We start from the raw sequence: 17,075 nt of genomic DNA on the forward strand, positions 1-17,075 counted from the left end.
TTTTTTTTTTTTTTACCGATGGATTTCCAGATTGCTATTGACATGATAAACAAACAAATAAATAAATAAATAAATGAATTCTTTATTTATTATAAATGAACACATAAATAACTAAATATATGATGCTTTACCATTCAGGACATGCACGGAGATTGTTCCAAAGTTTAGAAGCTCTGCTATAGCCTATATATTTTGGCAAGACGAGATCCCGTTTAGTTCATAGTCTCTGTGGGTGAATGGAAAACATGAAAACTCACACAGACAGAAAGAGAATAAGCATGAAACACAACACGGGAGCGGGATGGGACAGGAGCCATTCTTGTGGGATTGGGACGGAACAGGATTTTTTTTTTTTCGTTTTCATGGGATTGGGACTGGATGGGATTATTTTTGTGGGAGTGGGATGGGACAGGACTGAAAATCCTGTGCTACATTTGTATAGTGTAAGCATCTTTGTTACTTTACTTGCAGGCATAAGAAAAAAAGTTAGATACACAGAATATTATTTGATCTTTTCCACCATTACCTGTATTCCAAATATTGTGGAGGTGTGTGGTTTAGGTGTCTTAAATACCCCTATATTTTCTAGTGAGACATTGCCACCCCAAAATGATCACATAACCATCCTGGCCACCCCACAGAAATTTTCTGGCTCCGCCACTGGCTATACAATGCTTGTTAAGTTGCTTAGCAACCTCTGACGCAACCTGCTGCCACGCTCTTGAAAGCTGGCACAGAAAAGACACAAAATAACTCCCAGCGCTTGACCTCGTGCTTTCCAGGTGGTTAAAGACATGGCATGTGTACGGCCCCTCAGTGGCATCTAGCTGTAAAGATTGACTGCAATCAACAGAAACATCTCTTGGTTCAGTGTTAATTGTTCAGAAGGTTTTATGGGGAGCCGAATTGTCCGCAGAGGTCTCTTCCTTTCCAAAACAAACAGACCAGGTGATTTTAACTGGTACAAACACTGAAATAAAAAGTAGTTTCATGTTACAAATTAGTGTTTCTCCAATACGGTTTGGCACACTGGTGGCTTGCTCACCACATGCTAATGTGTACTCAACTTTTTCTCTGATACCTAAAGATCCAGACGTTCAGGAGGTTTTTACCAGGAGCTTAATTATACCTCCAAAACAGACCTGGTGATTTTAACCGGAACAAACACCGAAAGAAGTTTCAAGTTACATATCAGTGGTTTTTCCAACACTGCACGGAGGGGATGCTAACCATGGTGCCTGACGTGAAAATGCAAATGGACCTATCTAGAGTCAGTGTTTGGTTTGTCTGTTCTGGCTACTGTAGAAACATGGCAGTGCAACATGGCAATCTCCATAAATGAGGAGCTGCTCCCTATGTAGATGTGAACTGCTCATTCTATGGTAATAAAAAACACAACGATTGTTATTTTCAGGCGATTATAAACTAAAGAAAACATACCTATTATATTGTATTCTATTTCTCCCAATATATCCCTGTAAGTCCTTCACACTGCACCTTTAAATTGTTCTTATTATGTATAGTGATGTGTTTCTTTTATTTTCTGAACATTCTTGGTATTTTGGATTTTTGTCATTTAAGAAAGCTTCGCTTGTCTTTCTCTATGCATCCATAATATGACCGTCATATCAGCCAAAACTAAAAAATGAGCAGGAATCCTGTGTTGAGTGGAATAGAAACATTTGGCCAATAGGAGCTTGAGCTTCACAGATAAATTACAGCAATGTTTATTCATGTGCTGTGTCCATGTTAAAAATGCTGTATACATTCATACATACATACATAACGTTCAGAGCATTAATACGGCAGCAGACAGATGTTTGCTATGTAAAGATATATTGGAGTAACAGCTTCTTGAGCAGAGAATAAAGGCACGCTCCCTCTGGGTGTGATGTAACCTGAGCTCCTTTGTTCATTGTTACAATAGCCTGTCCAGCAGCATGTGAATGTAGTGCGTGTGAGTCCCTGAATTCATTGCGCTCATAAATTATTACCACTGACAACACTGCCCCGACTACACTTGGTGGTATCTAATGTTCAACACCTTTGTGTGCTGCACTCTGGTGGCGTGTGCTTTGCACTATATACAGAGAGTTTAATAGAAAGAGGAGCATCTGTATTTTCAGTGGTGTTAAAAATGATACCATCAGGATTTGTAAGTACCTTGGCATATGTTAATACCATGATACCACCCAAGCCTTGTCTCGACCCTCAGTGGCAGGACGGCAGCGGTGGCGGGGAAGCATAACATCCACCCCCTAGTTCCCTCTAGGTTAACAGCGTCAGCCTTTTCAGCACTGTTGCAGTTGTTAACACTGTTTGCACTGTTAGCACCGTTAGCTGCTAGCCACCAACTCAGCCTCCTCCATGTTGAGAGCCGTGTGCAGACAATCCTGGTTCAGACTCTGAATCATAGATATGCTTTGAATGTTGCATACAACTCGAAAAAGTTTGACATGTTGATTATTCATTTTCTTGCCAAGATGGAGGAGAAAATTGATACCACTCTCATGTATGCAACATATGGAGCTAGATCCAGGAGGTTTTACTTTAGCGTAGCTTAGCATAAAGACTTGACACGGGGGAAACAGCTAGCCTAACTGTCAGAAGTTTTAAAAATTAAACACCTAATAATACACCTAATTTTTCTAGGGCTGCCCCTGACTAAGAATTTTCCTAGTCGACCGATAGTCATCATTTAGGGCCATTAGTCGACTAGTCGCCTGCATGTTTACGACTTTAATTTAATTATTAAATTATATATTGTGGGCGGGGCAACACAATGGTTTGAGTTGAAGGTGTGAGAAAGAATAGTATCAGTAATATTGTTAACACTGTGCTAAATTACAGAGAAGTACAAAACCGTACTAATGAACCTTCATTAATATAGGCCTATATTTTATCTACAAGTGCATGTCACACACTGAGCGAGCCGCCTGTTAATGACGCTGTCGTCAAAGCAGTAATGATTGTGCTAAGTGGTTAATGGGCATGTAGCTACTTCCATGTTTCAGATGATACGTTGGGTTCATCCTTCACCTTCTTCTTTAACCACCTGGAAAACGCGAGGTCGGGCGCTGGGTGCTATTCTTGTGCCTTTTTTCGGCCAGCTTTCAAGCACATGGCAGCGGGTTGTGTTAGCAACCTCAACAAGCACCTGAAATCCTGAGTGCAGAGCTGATCTTCCAGGTGTTGTTTTTAAGTGTGTAGGCCTATCGTCTGTAGGACAGATGTAAAGCTCTGGGTAGCCCTGCACTAACATGATCAACTTCTCCGTATTTATCAGACTGAATATTTACAGAAGAAGGGAAAGATATCTGTCGGCTGTGATTGGTTTGTAACCTGACTCCTGTCTGACTGCTGAGCGTGGCCACTTCCTGTGTCTGTCCTTTCAAATTAAATTCCCACATGGTCCAGTCATATAGGTTTGGATTTGACAAGGCACAGCTGTGTCATGTTTTTTTTCTGTGACTAAGCGACTAATGAAATCTTTCCCACTAATGACCTTTGTAGTCGACTAACATTTGGTCAACTATTAGGGGGCGGCCCTACAGTTTTCTGCTCTGATGAATAGTTTTAGATGAAACAGAGACGTCTTTTAAAGAACAAACACATATAGCATGCAAGTCCACTGCCTCCAAAGCAGAAAAAAAAAGACCTGATGTCAGATGTTCAACATTTGCATTTTTCCAAGTCAAATATAATTCTGGGAAGCCAGGGAACCAGTTAAACAGGCCTTTTGATGACAACTAGCGCGTATCATTAGGAACACAAAAGATATACTTAAATTACATGCAATATGTAGTGATAACAGTCTATACAGTGTTTCTAGTGCCTGTAGATATAAGTGATGTATTAAATGAATGTTTTACATACAGGTACACATCAGGTTTGCCAGACTTGTTTAATGCAAAGAGGTGTAGAACATAAATAACTTGATTCACACACAGACTTTTCTGCAGGGATCTTTTAACTTCAGTATGATATTAGCACAGGGGAAATGAGATCCTCTAAAATGTATAATATGTAATTTTCTGGTGCTGGGGATACTTTAATCAAGATAATAACACAAGGCGGAGCAAAGCTGTCACTGCAGTCAGTTTCTCCCAGTTAGGATTCCTTCAGCATTCATTGTACAGGAGGTATTTACCAGGAGACAAATTATCCATAGAGGTCTCTACTCTACAAAACACACAGACTCTGTGATTTAAACTTGTAGAAATGCTGAATGAAGCAGTTTCGCGTTACAAAGCAATGTTTCTCAGATGCTGGTCGGCTTGTCGCGGAGGGGCTGTTAGCTCAGCACCTGCTAATGTGTGCTGATCTTTTTTCTCTGATAACTTAAGATCCAGACGTTCAGGAGGTTTTTAGTGGGAGCCGAATTATCCGCAGAGGTCTCTTCCTCTCCAAAGCAAATTGACCTGGTGATTTAAACTGGTACAAACATAGAATAAAGCAGTTTCATTTTACAAAACAGTGTTTCTCAGATGCTGTTTGGCACTGCTATGACTGGAGCTGAGCTCTGGCTAACGTTTGCTCAACTTGTTTCTCTTAAAACTTAAGATCCAGACGTTCAGAAGGTTTTTACTGGGAGCCGAATTATCTGCAGAGGTCATTTCCTCTCAAAAGCAAATTGACCTGGTGATTTGAACCAGTAAAAGCACTGAATAAAGCAGTTTCACATTAAAAATCATTGTTTCTCCAGAGCTGATTGGCACTGCAAGGGCTGGAGTCAAGCTGCTGCTAAGGCTTGCTCAAATTGTTTCTCTGATAACTTAAAATCTAGACTTCTGGTTACTAAAATCCCTCATCTAATAAAAATATATAATAAACTATCTATAAACGACCAGTGTATCGTAAAAATAAATGTAAATTACATATATTACATTCACACACTTTGTTCTGGATAAATGAGTGGCTCCCTCGTCACTGTTGTTCTGCTGTGTCTTTGCGTTTTTTTTTTCAGCCAAGCAGCAGAATCTGTTGTCCAAAGATGGCTTCCTCATTTACATGCACAGTCCAGAGGCCTTGGTACTTAATCCAGATCACAGAGACGTGTACCAGGACATGAGCCATCCCCTCAACCACTACTTCATCTCCTCCTCGCATAACACCTACCTCATGGAGGATCAGCTCAAAGGGCCCAGCAGCACGGAGGCTTACGTCAGGTAACAGCTTTCATCCTGCCTGTAAGAATCTGTTCTTCAGGTCTGGAATTTACAATCATCAAGCTGCTTTACATTGTGTTTCTTTTTTTTTTTTTTTTGGTCACTAATACTGGCTGTGACTCTCTCAGGGCTCTGCTGAAGGGCTGCCGCTGTGTGGAGCTGGACTGCTGGGATGGATCAGATGATGAGCCAGAGATCTACCACGGATACACACTCACCTCCAAGATCCTCTTCAAAGACGTCATCGCAGCCATCAAGGAGTACGCTTTCAAGGTGTGTTTAGTATCCAGTTATATTCATGAACACTCGTGTAACTTTATTTGATTTGAGTTCTCAGTTTTTATGCCTGCCTTTTGGCTATAGCTGTGGCTGAAGGCATTATGTTTTCAGGTTGTCTGTCCATCCATCCTATTCTTGTGAACTTGATATCTCAAAAACACCTGGAGGGAATTTCCTCAAATCTGGCACAAACATCCATTTTGAGTCAGGGATATAGTGATTAAATTTTTAAGGTCAAAGGTCAAGGTCACTGTGATCTCTCGTCTGTTTTATTCTCGTGAATGCAAATCTGGTGATTGCTTTTGAAGGACAAAAATGAAATGTAATTCTTTGAGGGATTTTCCTCAAATTTGGCAAAAACGACCACTTGGCCTCGACGATGAACTGATTTCTCGTGGTCAGAGGTCAAGGTCACTGTGACCCTGCATTCATGTAATTTTTTATGAACACATTATCTCAAGAAAGCCTTTAGGGAATTCCCTCAAATTTGGCACAAATGTGGTAAAGGACACTTTTACCTTGCATCTGTGTCATCCTCATGAATGCAAATCTTGTGAATACTTTCAAAGGATAAAAATTAAATGTAACGCCTTGAGGGAATATCCTCAAACTTGCCACAAATGTCCACTTAGATTCAACCTAGAATTGATTAGAATTTGTTGGTTAAAGGTCAAGGTCATTTTGACCTTGCGTCTGTCCCATTCTTGTGAACGTGATGTCTCAAGAAAGCCTTGATATTGAGGGAAGTTCCTCAAATTTGGCACACACATCCACTTGGACTCGACAGTTCTGAACTAATTGAAATTTGGTGGTTAAGGATCAAGGTCACTGTAGGTGAAGTATCCATGTTTTCACTGACACGGATGTAAACTGTTTCTGAATATTGACTGGTTCATGGAGGCATACAGCCGCGAGGTGGTTATTCCCATCTCTGTCTTGTCCCCAGACATCTGATTACCCAGTTATCCTCTCCTTGGAGAACCACTGCAGTGTGGAGCAGCAGGAAGTCATGGCCCGCCACATGAGCTCCATCCTGGGCAGTGCACTTGTCACCTCTCCCCTGGGGGACAGCATGCCCGACAACTTTCCATCTCCTGAGGTTTGTATCCACTCTTACCTGTTGGTACAGTTCATTTTTGAGTTCTGAAAGCATTCAGTCACAAAGCTAGACTTTTCATGTGTGTGTTTACTTCCAGGAGCTGAAGGGGAAGTTCCTCATCAAAGGGAAGAGGTTAAACAAACTGGAGGCCAGCTTTGCTGCTGAGGCAGCAGATGATGATGACATTGACGTGACCGAGGAGGAAGAGTCAAATGACGAAGATGAGGCTCAACAGCAGGAGCAAAAGAAAATAAAGGTGGGGGTCACATCAAAGGAGAGTAAATAAATGATCATCATTTTTAGCATTAGTGGACACTCCTTTTATACTTTCTATTTACTGCGTAGGAGAAAAAGAAGTTGAAACTAGCGAAGGAGCTGTCTGACATGGTGGTCTACTGTAAGAGCGTCCACTTCCATGGCTTTGAGGACGCGCGACAAAACCTGAGCTTCTACGAGATGTCGTCCTTCAAGGAGAGTAAGGCCATGGAGCTGGCAGAGGAGTCAGGTGAGGAAGAATTCAGGCTGGATTTACCAAATTGTTTTAATGAATAGATTTATCTTAAGATACCAGTAAAGATATTTCATAAATCATGTATTGGTGTTTCCTAAAATTCCTATACATTTGTCTAATTGGAGGAATATGTACTTTAATAATTATCCTCTTTGTCCAATTTAAAACACTCTTCCAAGCGAAGAAAGAACTGTTCAACGTCCATTCTTTAAAATGCAAAAATAGAAACTGGGAAAAAGCAATGAATTGCAAAAAAGAAATATTTAAAAAAAAAAAAGTAATCAAACTCACCAGGGTGGAATCAGGAAAAGAAAAAATATGGTCTTAATGTGTTAGTTTGCTCCGTCTTCACGGTCCTCCCCACCGCCTGGTTATACTTTTGTCGAAGAAAAACCATGAGGTTTTTTTCCATGGCAGCATGGCTCCACTTTGTCCTCCACAACCAAAATCAAAAGACCCTCCCAAACAATTCCCTGCTCCTTTGCTCCTAAAGACCATGCCCCCTTCACCTGTGTGCAGCAGCACACCCGAACAGAGTGGACTAGTAGGTGGCACCTTGAGTTACACTCACTGGCTGCTTTATTAGGTACACCTTGCTAGTACCAGGTTGGACCCCCATTTTGCCTTAGTTCCTCACAGCATCGATTCAACAAGGTGCTGGAAACATTCCTCAGAGATTTTGGTCCATATTGACATGATCGCATCACACAGTTACTGCTCTGTCGGATTGAGGTGCGCATACTGGTGGCAGAAAAACAGCGGACATCAGAGAAAAACAGTTGACATACCTGGAATAAAAAAGTCATCTTGTTGTCAGAACAGGAATACAGAATAATATAGAAAACCACCGCAGAGGACGCCGCAGTAGAATATAAACTTTTATCTCCAGTTAATTATAAAATCTCGATATGCAGGATATAATCACTGCTGGACGCTCTGTAGAGGAGTGTGTGTTTGGATTACATGGACAGAATTGCTGATGTGGTGAAATATAATTCATCATCATATCAAATTGTAACATGGATTTGCCTTATTGTCCTTGGTTAATACTTGCTAGCTAACACTGTCTGCTTATGAACTGCTTGATCATAACAGAATATAGTAACTGTCACCACTGCTCATTTCAGAAAGGACACCACAAGAAAACATGTTTAGATTAATAAACGGACAGTGGATCATCGTTTGTTTCTAGTTGTCAGTGATCAGCTATAGGTAGCACGCTAGCTACGTTAGCTCCATCTCTAATGTTAGCGAGCCTTTCACTTTCCCAGCCTGGATGCAGAGGAACTAATCTAAACACACATAAGCTTTCTTGTGTCCTTTTTTAAAATGAGCAGTGCGAACAGTTTAATATACAGTACTTTGTTATGATCAAGGTGTTAATAAACAGACAGTGTTAGCTAGCTCGCAGTAGCAGGTTGAGAAGTTGGTCTTCCACATTATATTATATTACATGGGGACATTTCCACAACTATTAACCAAGGACAAACAGACAAATCTTGACAAATTTGAGTTTTTACAATTCTTATGATGGTTATTTTTCACAACGTTAATACTTCAGTAATTCAAATAAGCTGAACACACACTCCTACTGAGCACCGAGCAGCAGTAATTAGCCTAAATATCCATAATCTAATTAACTGGAACACAAAACTTTTTTTTCAACTACACGTAGATCATAAAATCATGGATATAAATACGACTTATTGCAATCAGTTGAGAAATGTTTAAACGTTAAAGTGGTTTTTACATTGTATTTGGCACTCATACCAACACCACTACTGTGCCTTCCTGCCACCAGTTTGGCTCCGCCCACAAAATATGTCCTCACTGTTTCCAAACATTAAAAGGGCCTTTAGGTCCCCTTTATGTTCTGAACCAGTTCTGACCTGGAAACCAATACGTAAACATGAATCTTCTACTATTTCCTATTATTGTATTTCCTGTCATTTCTTTTCCCTAAAAGCATTTTGACCCCAGTACTTCTCATGTGGTGAATATCGTTATGATGGTTCTTCTGTCTGGCCGTGTTCTCTGCAGCAAATTCCTACATCTGTCATAACGTGGAAAAGCTGAGCCGCATCTATCCGGCTGGCAGTAGGACCGACTCCTCCAACTACGGCCCAGTGCCTCTGTGGAATGCTGGCTGCCAAATCGGTACATAATGCAAACTCTGAATTCGACGGTCCAGTCTGGATTTAAGTAAAGAGAGACAGATGCTTATTTTGATTCATCGTCTCTGCTTCATCTTATTTCCTTTTCAGTTGCCTTAAACTTCCAGACGACCTGCAAGGAAATGGACATTAACCAGGGCAGATTCCTGGTTAACGGAAAGAGCGGCTACATTCTGAAGCCGGCCTACATGAGAGACGTAAACACAGAATTTGACCCCATCACCCTGACCCGAGGAGAATGGCTGAAGCCAAAGGCGCTCCACATCATGGTGAGTGTGTCACTAATAACACACGTGCAGAGGTGTGAGAAAATATCGATACACTTGATTAGCATGATGTTTTGTGATACTGTATTGATTTCTGACTGATAGTTTACATGCAAAGATTGGCGGCAGTGGTTCATCATCTGTTGTGCTTTAACACAGGTATGATTGAGTTGTAACCGTAGTCTGTATAGAGATGGATGATGCGTCACCACTTCCTCCCACGGTACAAAAATGAAGCTGGTGACGTCATTTGGAGCAAAGCTGGATCTGCAGCGACTTGCCGTCTGACATAAAGCTATCAGTATTAAACTGAGATAGTTTTATAACAGATTAAAACTCCTCCTCTGTGTTTTGGTAGCGTTGGTGTTCACACCTGACGCGTACTGTAGCGGAGTGCACATAAACCCCCCATCGTTAGAGCCGTCAGCGCTGTAATCCATCTTCAGCCTTTGACTCCTCCACTCCACCGTAACAACATATCGCTGGCATAACAACAAATCACACATGCCTGTGAAACAGCCAGTCATAAAGGGAGAGCCGTTAGCATTGACAGCTTTGATGCCTCTGTGCCAGCGATAGCCGTGGCCGGAGGCATTATGTTTTCGGGTTGTTGACACATACGTATGTCTGTCCCATCCTTGTTAACAAAATATCTCAAGAACGCCTCAAGGGAATTTCTTTAAATTTGGCACAAATGTCCACATGGACTCAGTGATGAAATCAGCAGTTTTTGGTGGTCATAGGTTAAAGGTCAAGGTCACTGTGACCTTGTCTGTCTCATTCTCGTGGATGTGATATCTCAAGAACGCCCTTCAGGCAATTTCTTCAAATGTGGCACAAACGTTTACTTGGACTCCAATAATTAGATTTTGGCATCAAAGATCAAAGGTGAAGGTCGCTGTGACCTTACATCCATCTCGTTCTTGTGAACGCAATATCTCAAGAACAGCTCAAATTTGGCACAAACCTTCACTTGGACTGATTAGATTTCGGTGCTGAAAGGTCAGTTTGGCCTTGCATCTGTCTCATTCTCGTGAACATGATATCTCATGAAGACTTTAGGGGATTTTCTTCAAATTTGACACATGGACTGAAGAATAAACTGATTCGAATTTTGTGGTCAAACATGAAGGTCATTATGACCTCACAAAGCATGTTTTTGGCCATAACTCAAGAATTAATTTGATAATTATGACAGAACTTCACACAAATGTTAGATAGGATAAAATAATGACTTGATGACATTGCATATCCAAAAGGTCAAAGGTCAACTTCACTGGTGAAATCATAATGTTCTGCATAAAACATTTTTCCGGCCATTACTCAATGTCATATCTCAGGAACAGAAGGGGAGAGATTTAGTCAGATACTGAATTGGTGACGCTCATTTTGGATGTCCACCTTGAAACTGTGCTGATTGTAAAGATCTTCTGTGTGTGAAGTGCCCATGTTTTCACAGACATCGATGTAAACTGTTAGAGAAACCTGACCGGTGTGTGGAGGCGTACAATTGCGGGGTGATAATTCTACCTCTAAATGTAGATTAAATGCTTACAGTATCACAATATATCAAATACGTTGAATCTTAAACTTCTGTATCATGACATGTATTGTATCACCTGATTCTTGCCAATAACCAGCCCTTTGGATCTTTTCCTATCTGACATGCTGTATCTCCACCTGTCAACAGGTGATATCAGCCCAGCAGCTCCCCAAAGTGAACAAGAAGAAGTCCTCCATCGTGGACCCGCTGGTTAAGGTGCAGGTTTTCGGAGTGCCAGATGATGTTGCCAAGAGAGAGACCATTAATGTGGAAAACAACGGTACCTTTCCTTACAAACACTATATACAACACATATTTGTCTTGCTTTGTACTGAGCCTCTGTTTGTCAGCGCCGTTTACAAAAAGCAGATATTGGTGATATATTTGCATTTATTTTGAACTGTTGGAGGATTATTTTTTAAAATTTTGGCTTTTTTTATTCATATAATTAGCTGAATGTAGCCAATGCAACATTTTTATTTTTATTACAGTTACAATTCTGTTTGACATTTTTCCAGCATCTAAAATTTAAGGTGAACATTAGTATGAATACATCAGTGGATACATTTTTTTGAGCATCACAAACCCTGTGAAATGACTTGTTTCTCCAATGGGATTTGATTCATTTGGTCCGATAACATTTTGAAAGTCTAATGGTGGCTTGATTAAATCATTTAATCATCAAGTTCACGGAGTGCTAAACCGCAAGTAGCTGACTCGGCCCACGGAATTTTCTAGTGCGCCTGCTCTGTGGGCCATACAGTGCGGAAGAGTCGGATCATTTCATACCACAGCTTCATGCGCCACTGAGCAACTTTCATAGGAGTGACGAGGCCTTGCCTCCAAAGCTTTATCCAGTTTTCTTTATGCATCCATGTTCCAGAGTTGGAGTCCACAATCCAGTGGGTGACATCAAGGTGGCTGCATCCATTATTTTATAGAGTCTATGGTTGTAAAGGGGGATTTATACTTATGTGTCGAATCAACGCTGTACCAAAATAGCATTATAAGTCTTGTGTGTGATATATCCAGGCTTCATATGAGCAGAGGATGCTGTTGTCCCTGGCTTCATATGAGTAGAGGAAATCTCCGCTAGCTGCTAGGCTAATTTATACAATGTAAAATGCCTTAGGCTTGTGCTAACAACATTAGCATGTTGAATTTGTGGGGAAAATGTGTCCAGATAAAGACAAGTGCTTTGTCTGTGAATGCTGCGAGTTATAATGAAGCTGATTTGTGTACTTGTGTTTGAAACTGTCACTATTAAGCCAAGTTTAATGTGTGTTTAATGTGTGTTTTGAATCAACTAAACTTTAAAGAACTTCACAGAAACCCTGCTGCTAACTAGTGTTTTGGAGTTGTAACAGAGGGACACAGACACACCACCGCACAAGTACAAATGCTAACAACAGCGTAGGCCACATGCGTAGGCTACAGGAGAGGGTCTGCATAGAGCTGATGTACAAGTATAAATCTTCCTTAAGGCTGTAACTTCCTGTTTACTGTGAGAGAGTCCTGCTCTGCCTTCACTGTGACTCTGTCTTTATAAAACAGACAGCTGCACACAACTAATCATGCCCTCTGGGGGTTGTTTTGAAATGCATTCTGGGAAACAAGGGGAGCCTTTGAAGCACAAGGAGCAGGTCAAAGAAATGAATGATACACCAAGTTACTGATGGCGTCATTCTTCTCTTCTGTTGAAGGTTTTAACCCATCATGGAATGAAAACTTCCAGTTTGATGTTTATGTACCAGACCTGGCACTGGTGCGCTTCGTCGTAGAGGACTACGACTCCACGTCTGACAATGAGTTTGTCGGGCAGTACACGCTTCCATTCAACAGCTTAAAAATGGGTATGTTCAGCAACAGGCAAATTGCAAAATGTCCTTCTTTTTTTTTGTCCTCGCTATAACTTGATGATGTCAAACCACTGATAGTTCCTTGTTTTCACACTTCATAAATGAACAGAGACGAGAACTATCTGGTCGAGCATAGAGAACTGAATTCACTCTCTGCAACAAACAAAGAGCTCTTCATTTTTTTTTCTAATCACTGACTGCGACCACTTTGTGCTCCCACACAGGATACAGACATGTCCCTCTGCTCAGTAAGAACGGAGACGTCCTCCCCTCAGCTGGACTCTTCGTACACATCATGGTCCTTGATGCTGAGTGAGATGTCACCGACTGCCATGTACCTCTAAAGGACACAAGGACCTCCATCACACAGCCACGTTCAGCTGTTTTTAATTACTTTTTTTTTTTGCTCTGTAGTTTTAGTTCACGATTAGTTTGAACAGCCTTTTAAAGGGACAGTTCACATTTTTCCTCTTACCTGTAGTACTATTTATCAGTCTAGATTGTTTTGGTGTGAGTTACTGAGTGTTGGAGATATCAGCCGTAGAGACGTCTGCTGATTTCAGACAGGACTATCAACTTGTTTCATTCGTTTCCATCTTCAGCCTGACATAGCATTTACTCTAACACCTGAGCCACACTGCCTGCGTGAGCAGTGCGTGACAGCTACCTCGCTGAACTGCTGTAGTGTTCACACAGACAGTGTTGCTGCTGCAGAGCTGCCTGCTGTTTTAACTACTGTATTTCCACATTGAAAAGCAGGTACTTCACTAATTTATGGAGCCGTGCAAGCCGCTGCACTGTCAACAACACAGTCATGACAAAATTTTACAACAAAAAAGCCTTGTTTACAAATGAAGGGATCCTGTCGACAGAAGTGTTATCAGAGGGCTTTTTTTTTTAAACAAGAAGTGGAGTCTGTGACGCTGCTCACGTGGGCAGTGTGGCTGCTCTAACCTGTCCACACAGGCACCGAAATAAAAAACAAAAGGATCGGCAATAGACACACACTGCTCATGCGGGCAGTGTGGCCTAGCCGTCTCTAGGGGGAGAGGGATTCAGTTTTCCCTAACGATTCACTAGGGACCAACGTAAATATGTGTCTTTATTTTGGGGGTGAACTGTCCCTTTAAAAGTCAGATAAAGACCAAATTCTTCTCAAGGGTCGACAAAGTAAAGAACTCCGTCTGCAGCTGGAATCGAGTTGTACTGGGAGTGGGTTTATGCATGCAAACGCTGTACATACACACTAGGTTTGTTTGACTTTCTAATGCTCCATGAGTCACATTACAGGGACAAACTGTGTCAGTTGGTTTGTATGAGTTGCACTAGTGTTATACGACGTTCAGTTTGCGATGGCATATCATTCGTGTCCCTCATTTCTGGTCAGTTAATGTGTCGTCTATTTAAATCTTTTTATCCACATGATATTTTATGAATTCCGGAGAAATGTAAGCCAACATGAAAACAGCATGCTTTGTCTTCATCGGTCATTTTAGTCATCAAGTGTGATTATTTTTCATGTGACGTCATCATGACTTTATCTTTTGTAAATGAAGGTGAAGATAAAAGTTTTAAACATGAACACCTGTCTGAATGTTTCGTTTTCAGCACTTTGAACGTAACTGCGTTTGACTGATGTGAAGAGTCCACATGGATGAACTGTGAATCTGTCGTCATGTAATCTCTCAAGACAGATTCTGCAATTTACATTGTAGAAAAGGAAGAAGAAATTATTATTTTTTTTTTTTTTAACCGATGGATTTCCAGATTGGTTGTCATGTAATATTAACCTAAGTAATCCTGGGGCTTCTCGTCCAGTGGTGCCAAGTGTTACAACTGTAATGGTATTTAATAACCTGTCTTACTTACAGGTATACAACAAAGCTAACAATACTAGCCTACTGCCTCACAGGGGACTGAAAGCAGATAAGATCAGAAAGACAAAAACAATTCAAGAATTTTAGACCAATGCAGGTCAGACAATAAAAATTATCAAGTTGTAATGAAATTGATTTAAAAGCTATAATAACAGTAATATTAATAAAACAAAATAACATAATATTACAGAACTAGATGAAACAGAATAAAGGGACAAAACAATAAATATAATACTATAAAATAAAATTATTTTGAAATAATAAAAATATTTAAAATACTAAAAACATATAATAATAATAAAGTTTGAAAAAAGATGAAAAAGACAACAATAAAAATAATACCATATATTTAAAAGCTAGAAGAAGGAAATTATTAAATAAAAACTAGACCTAAAACTTGAGAAAATAGTAAAAAGACAAAACATAAAAACAATACAACCAAATATTTAAAAGCTATAATAATAATAACAATGACAATAATTATAATAATGAATATGAATTAAAGCTAAACTAAAAGGTTTAAAATAGGTAAAAAGAAAAAACAAAATAAATAAACCATAATAAATAAAAACATATATTTGAAATCTATTAAAATAATAAAACAGTTAAAAGCTAGACTAAAAACTAAAATAATTATTAAGACAAAACAAAAGACAAAATTCAAGAGGCTTAAAAATGATATGATTACAATAATAATAATAATAATACATGAGGTAATATGAAAGTAAAATCTAATATAAAAATATAATAAAGTAAATGGATAAAATAATTTAATTAATGTCTATAAACCATCTTTATCTAAAGCCTGGCTGAATGTGTTGGCTTTAACTTTATATTTAAAGACTGTCAACACTTGCAGCTGCTCCCAGATCCTCAGGCTGTTTCAGCTGCTCGGAGCATCACAGATAAACAGTAGCAAAACCAGGTACCTCTGTGAACCACTTTACTTTGTGAACACCGGAAGAAGGAGAGCTGTGTGAGGCTGAGCCACTTTCCACAGAATAAAACCATTAACCTGGTGAACTTTGGATGGACACACCTTCGTTACACAGTGCGTCAGTCCAACAATCAGGAGGAAGTCAGGGAGGTGATGCACATGAACTCACAGCTCATCGGTTTAATGGCCTTTGACTAATGTGTTATGGGACATGTCAAATAATTTTAACACACTGGAAAGGGATTTCTGTTTTGGCTTAGGAGAGGGGCATACAAATTTAAATGGTTGTATTTTGTGGAGGGGGGGTCATGCATTTTCCTCCAGTCGCTCAGGGAGGCTCAAGAAAAAGTATTTGTAGCTTTAGGGAGGGTCAAAATAAAATAATAATAACAAAAAAAAACAAAGTCACACCCCAGCCACCCCCTCCTCTGATAAAATAAAGAACAGTCCCTAAATGTACAAAAGTATTGGCATCAAAATATATGTAAATTACCAAAAGTAAAAGTAGGCTATTCATAGGCGTAGGTTTCAGGGGCGACACAGGGGACACATCCCCCGACAATAAAAACATTTAAGAGGAGCACTTTTATTTTGACAATTACTGACAGTTATGACATAAACTGATGCAGAAATTGTGCAAATTTGTGTAAAAAAATCACCAAAATGCAGAAAATTAAGGGTTTGATGCTCAAAATGTTCTGTCCTAGACCCCCGTTTCATATGTGCCCCCCTAAAGCTGAGACAAAACCTACACATATTATAGATCACACCAGATTCCGATTTCTTTATTTGTCATTTTTACGCTCCACATAAAAACCAGTGTTTCACACATACCACCAATCGATAAATATGCTTCAGTGCATTATATAAATGTAAACAATAGCATAAATAAGAGCAGTTATATGAAAGCTAAAACTGTGAGGCTAAAGGAGAATAATTATTATGAACTAGAAAATGCTTCTCCTGCAGAAAGTGCACACGGATACCAAACACAGAAATGCAGAAATATAAATTAAAAAATAGCCTGAAAGAAGCTCGAATGCACTGACTACACTGCTGAAAAAAAAGGAAGCTGCAGTGTAAAATGTGCAGGATTGGAAGCTGAACTGTTTTTACCAAAAAATTGCAGCCACAGCGATCTGTCGCATCTTAGCCATTTTTCTGTTGTTATAGCGCCACCCAGTTGCCAATTACAGTTAAATTTCTCCAGTCACCTTGAGGCGTCCTGTTCTACATATCTACCAAGTTTAGTAAAAATCGATATGGCGGTTAGGCTTAGATAAGAAATTAGCTGTCTAGCGCCCCCATTTTGTTTGATTGGGTCAATAATGGAGGGGTCCCCTCAGATTATGTGTGGTCATA

The 17,075-nt window shown here is 39.9% G+C and overlaps 1 protein-coding gene across 4 annotated transcripts in view; it reads left to right on the forward strand.

Moving 5' to 3' along the window:
* Positions 1–14,481, forward strand: part of LOC126382779 (1-phosphatidylinositol 4,5-bisphosphate phosphodiesterase delta-1-like) — a 29,443-nt gene extending 14,962 nt beyond the window's left edge. For all 4 annotated transcript variants that reach the window (XM_050032847.1, XM_050032848.1, XM_050032844.1 and 1 more), the window contains exons 6-15: positions 4,967–5,168; positions 5,297–5,441; positions 6,394–6,546; positions 6,644–6,802; positions 6,892–7,051; positions 9,098–9,214; positions 9,322–9,500; positions 11,188–11,320; positions 12,744–12,893; positions 13,124–14,481. In XM_050032847.1, the coding sequence (XP_049888804.1) occupies positions 4,967–5,168; positions 5,297–5,441; positions 6,394–6,546; positions 6,644–6,802; positions 6,892–7,051; positions 9,098–9,214; positions 9,322–9,500; positions 11,188–11,320; positions 12,744–12,893; positions 13,124–13,215 (1,490 nt within the window). In that variant the 3' untranslated portion in view covers positions 13,216–14,481. The remainder of the gene's footprint in view (positions 1–4,966; positions 5,169–5,296; positions 5,442–6,393; positions 6,547–6,643; positions 6,803–6,891; positions 7,052–9,097; positions 9,215–9,321; positions 9,501–11,187; positions 11,321–12,743; positions 12,894–13,123) is intronic.
* Positions 14,482–17,075: the final 2,594 nt, after the last annotated feature.

Source organism: Epinephelus moara, chromosome 21 (genome assembly GCF_006386435.1).
Source record: "Epinephelus moara isolate mb chromosome 21, YSFRI_EMoa_1.0, whole genome shotgun sequence".
Lineage (NCBI taxonomy): Eukaryota > Metazoa > Chordata > Actinopteri > Perciformes > Serranidae > Epinephelus > Epinephelus moara.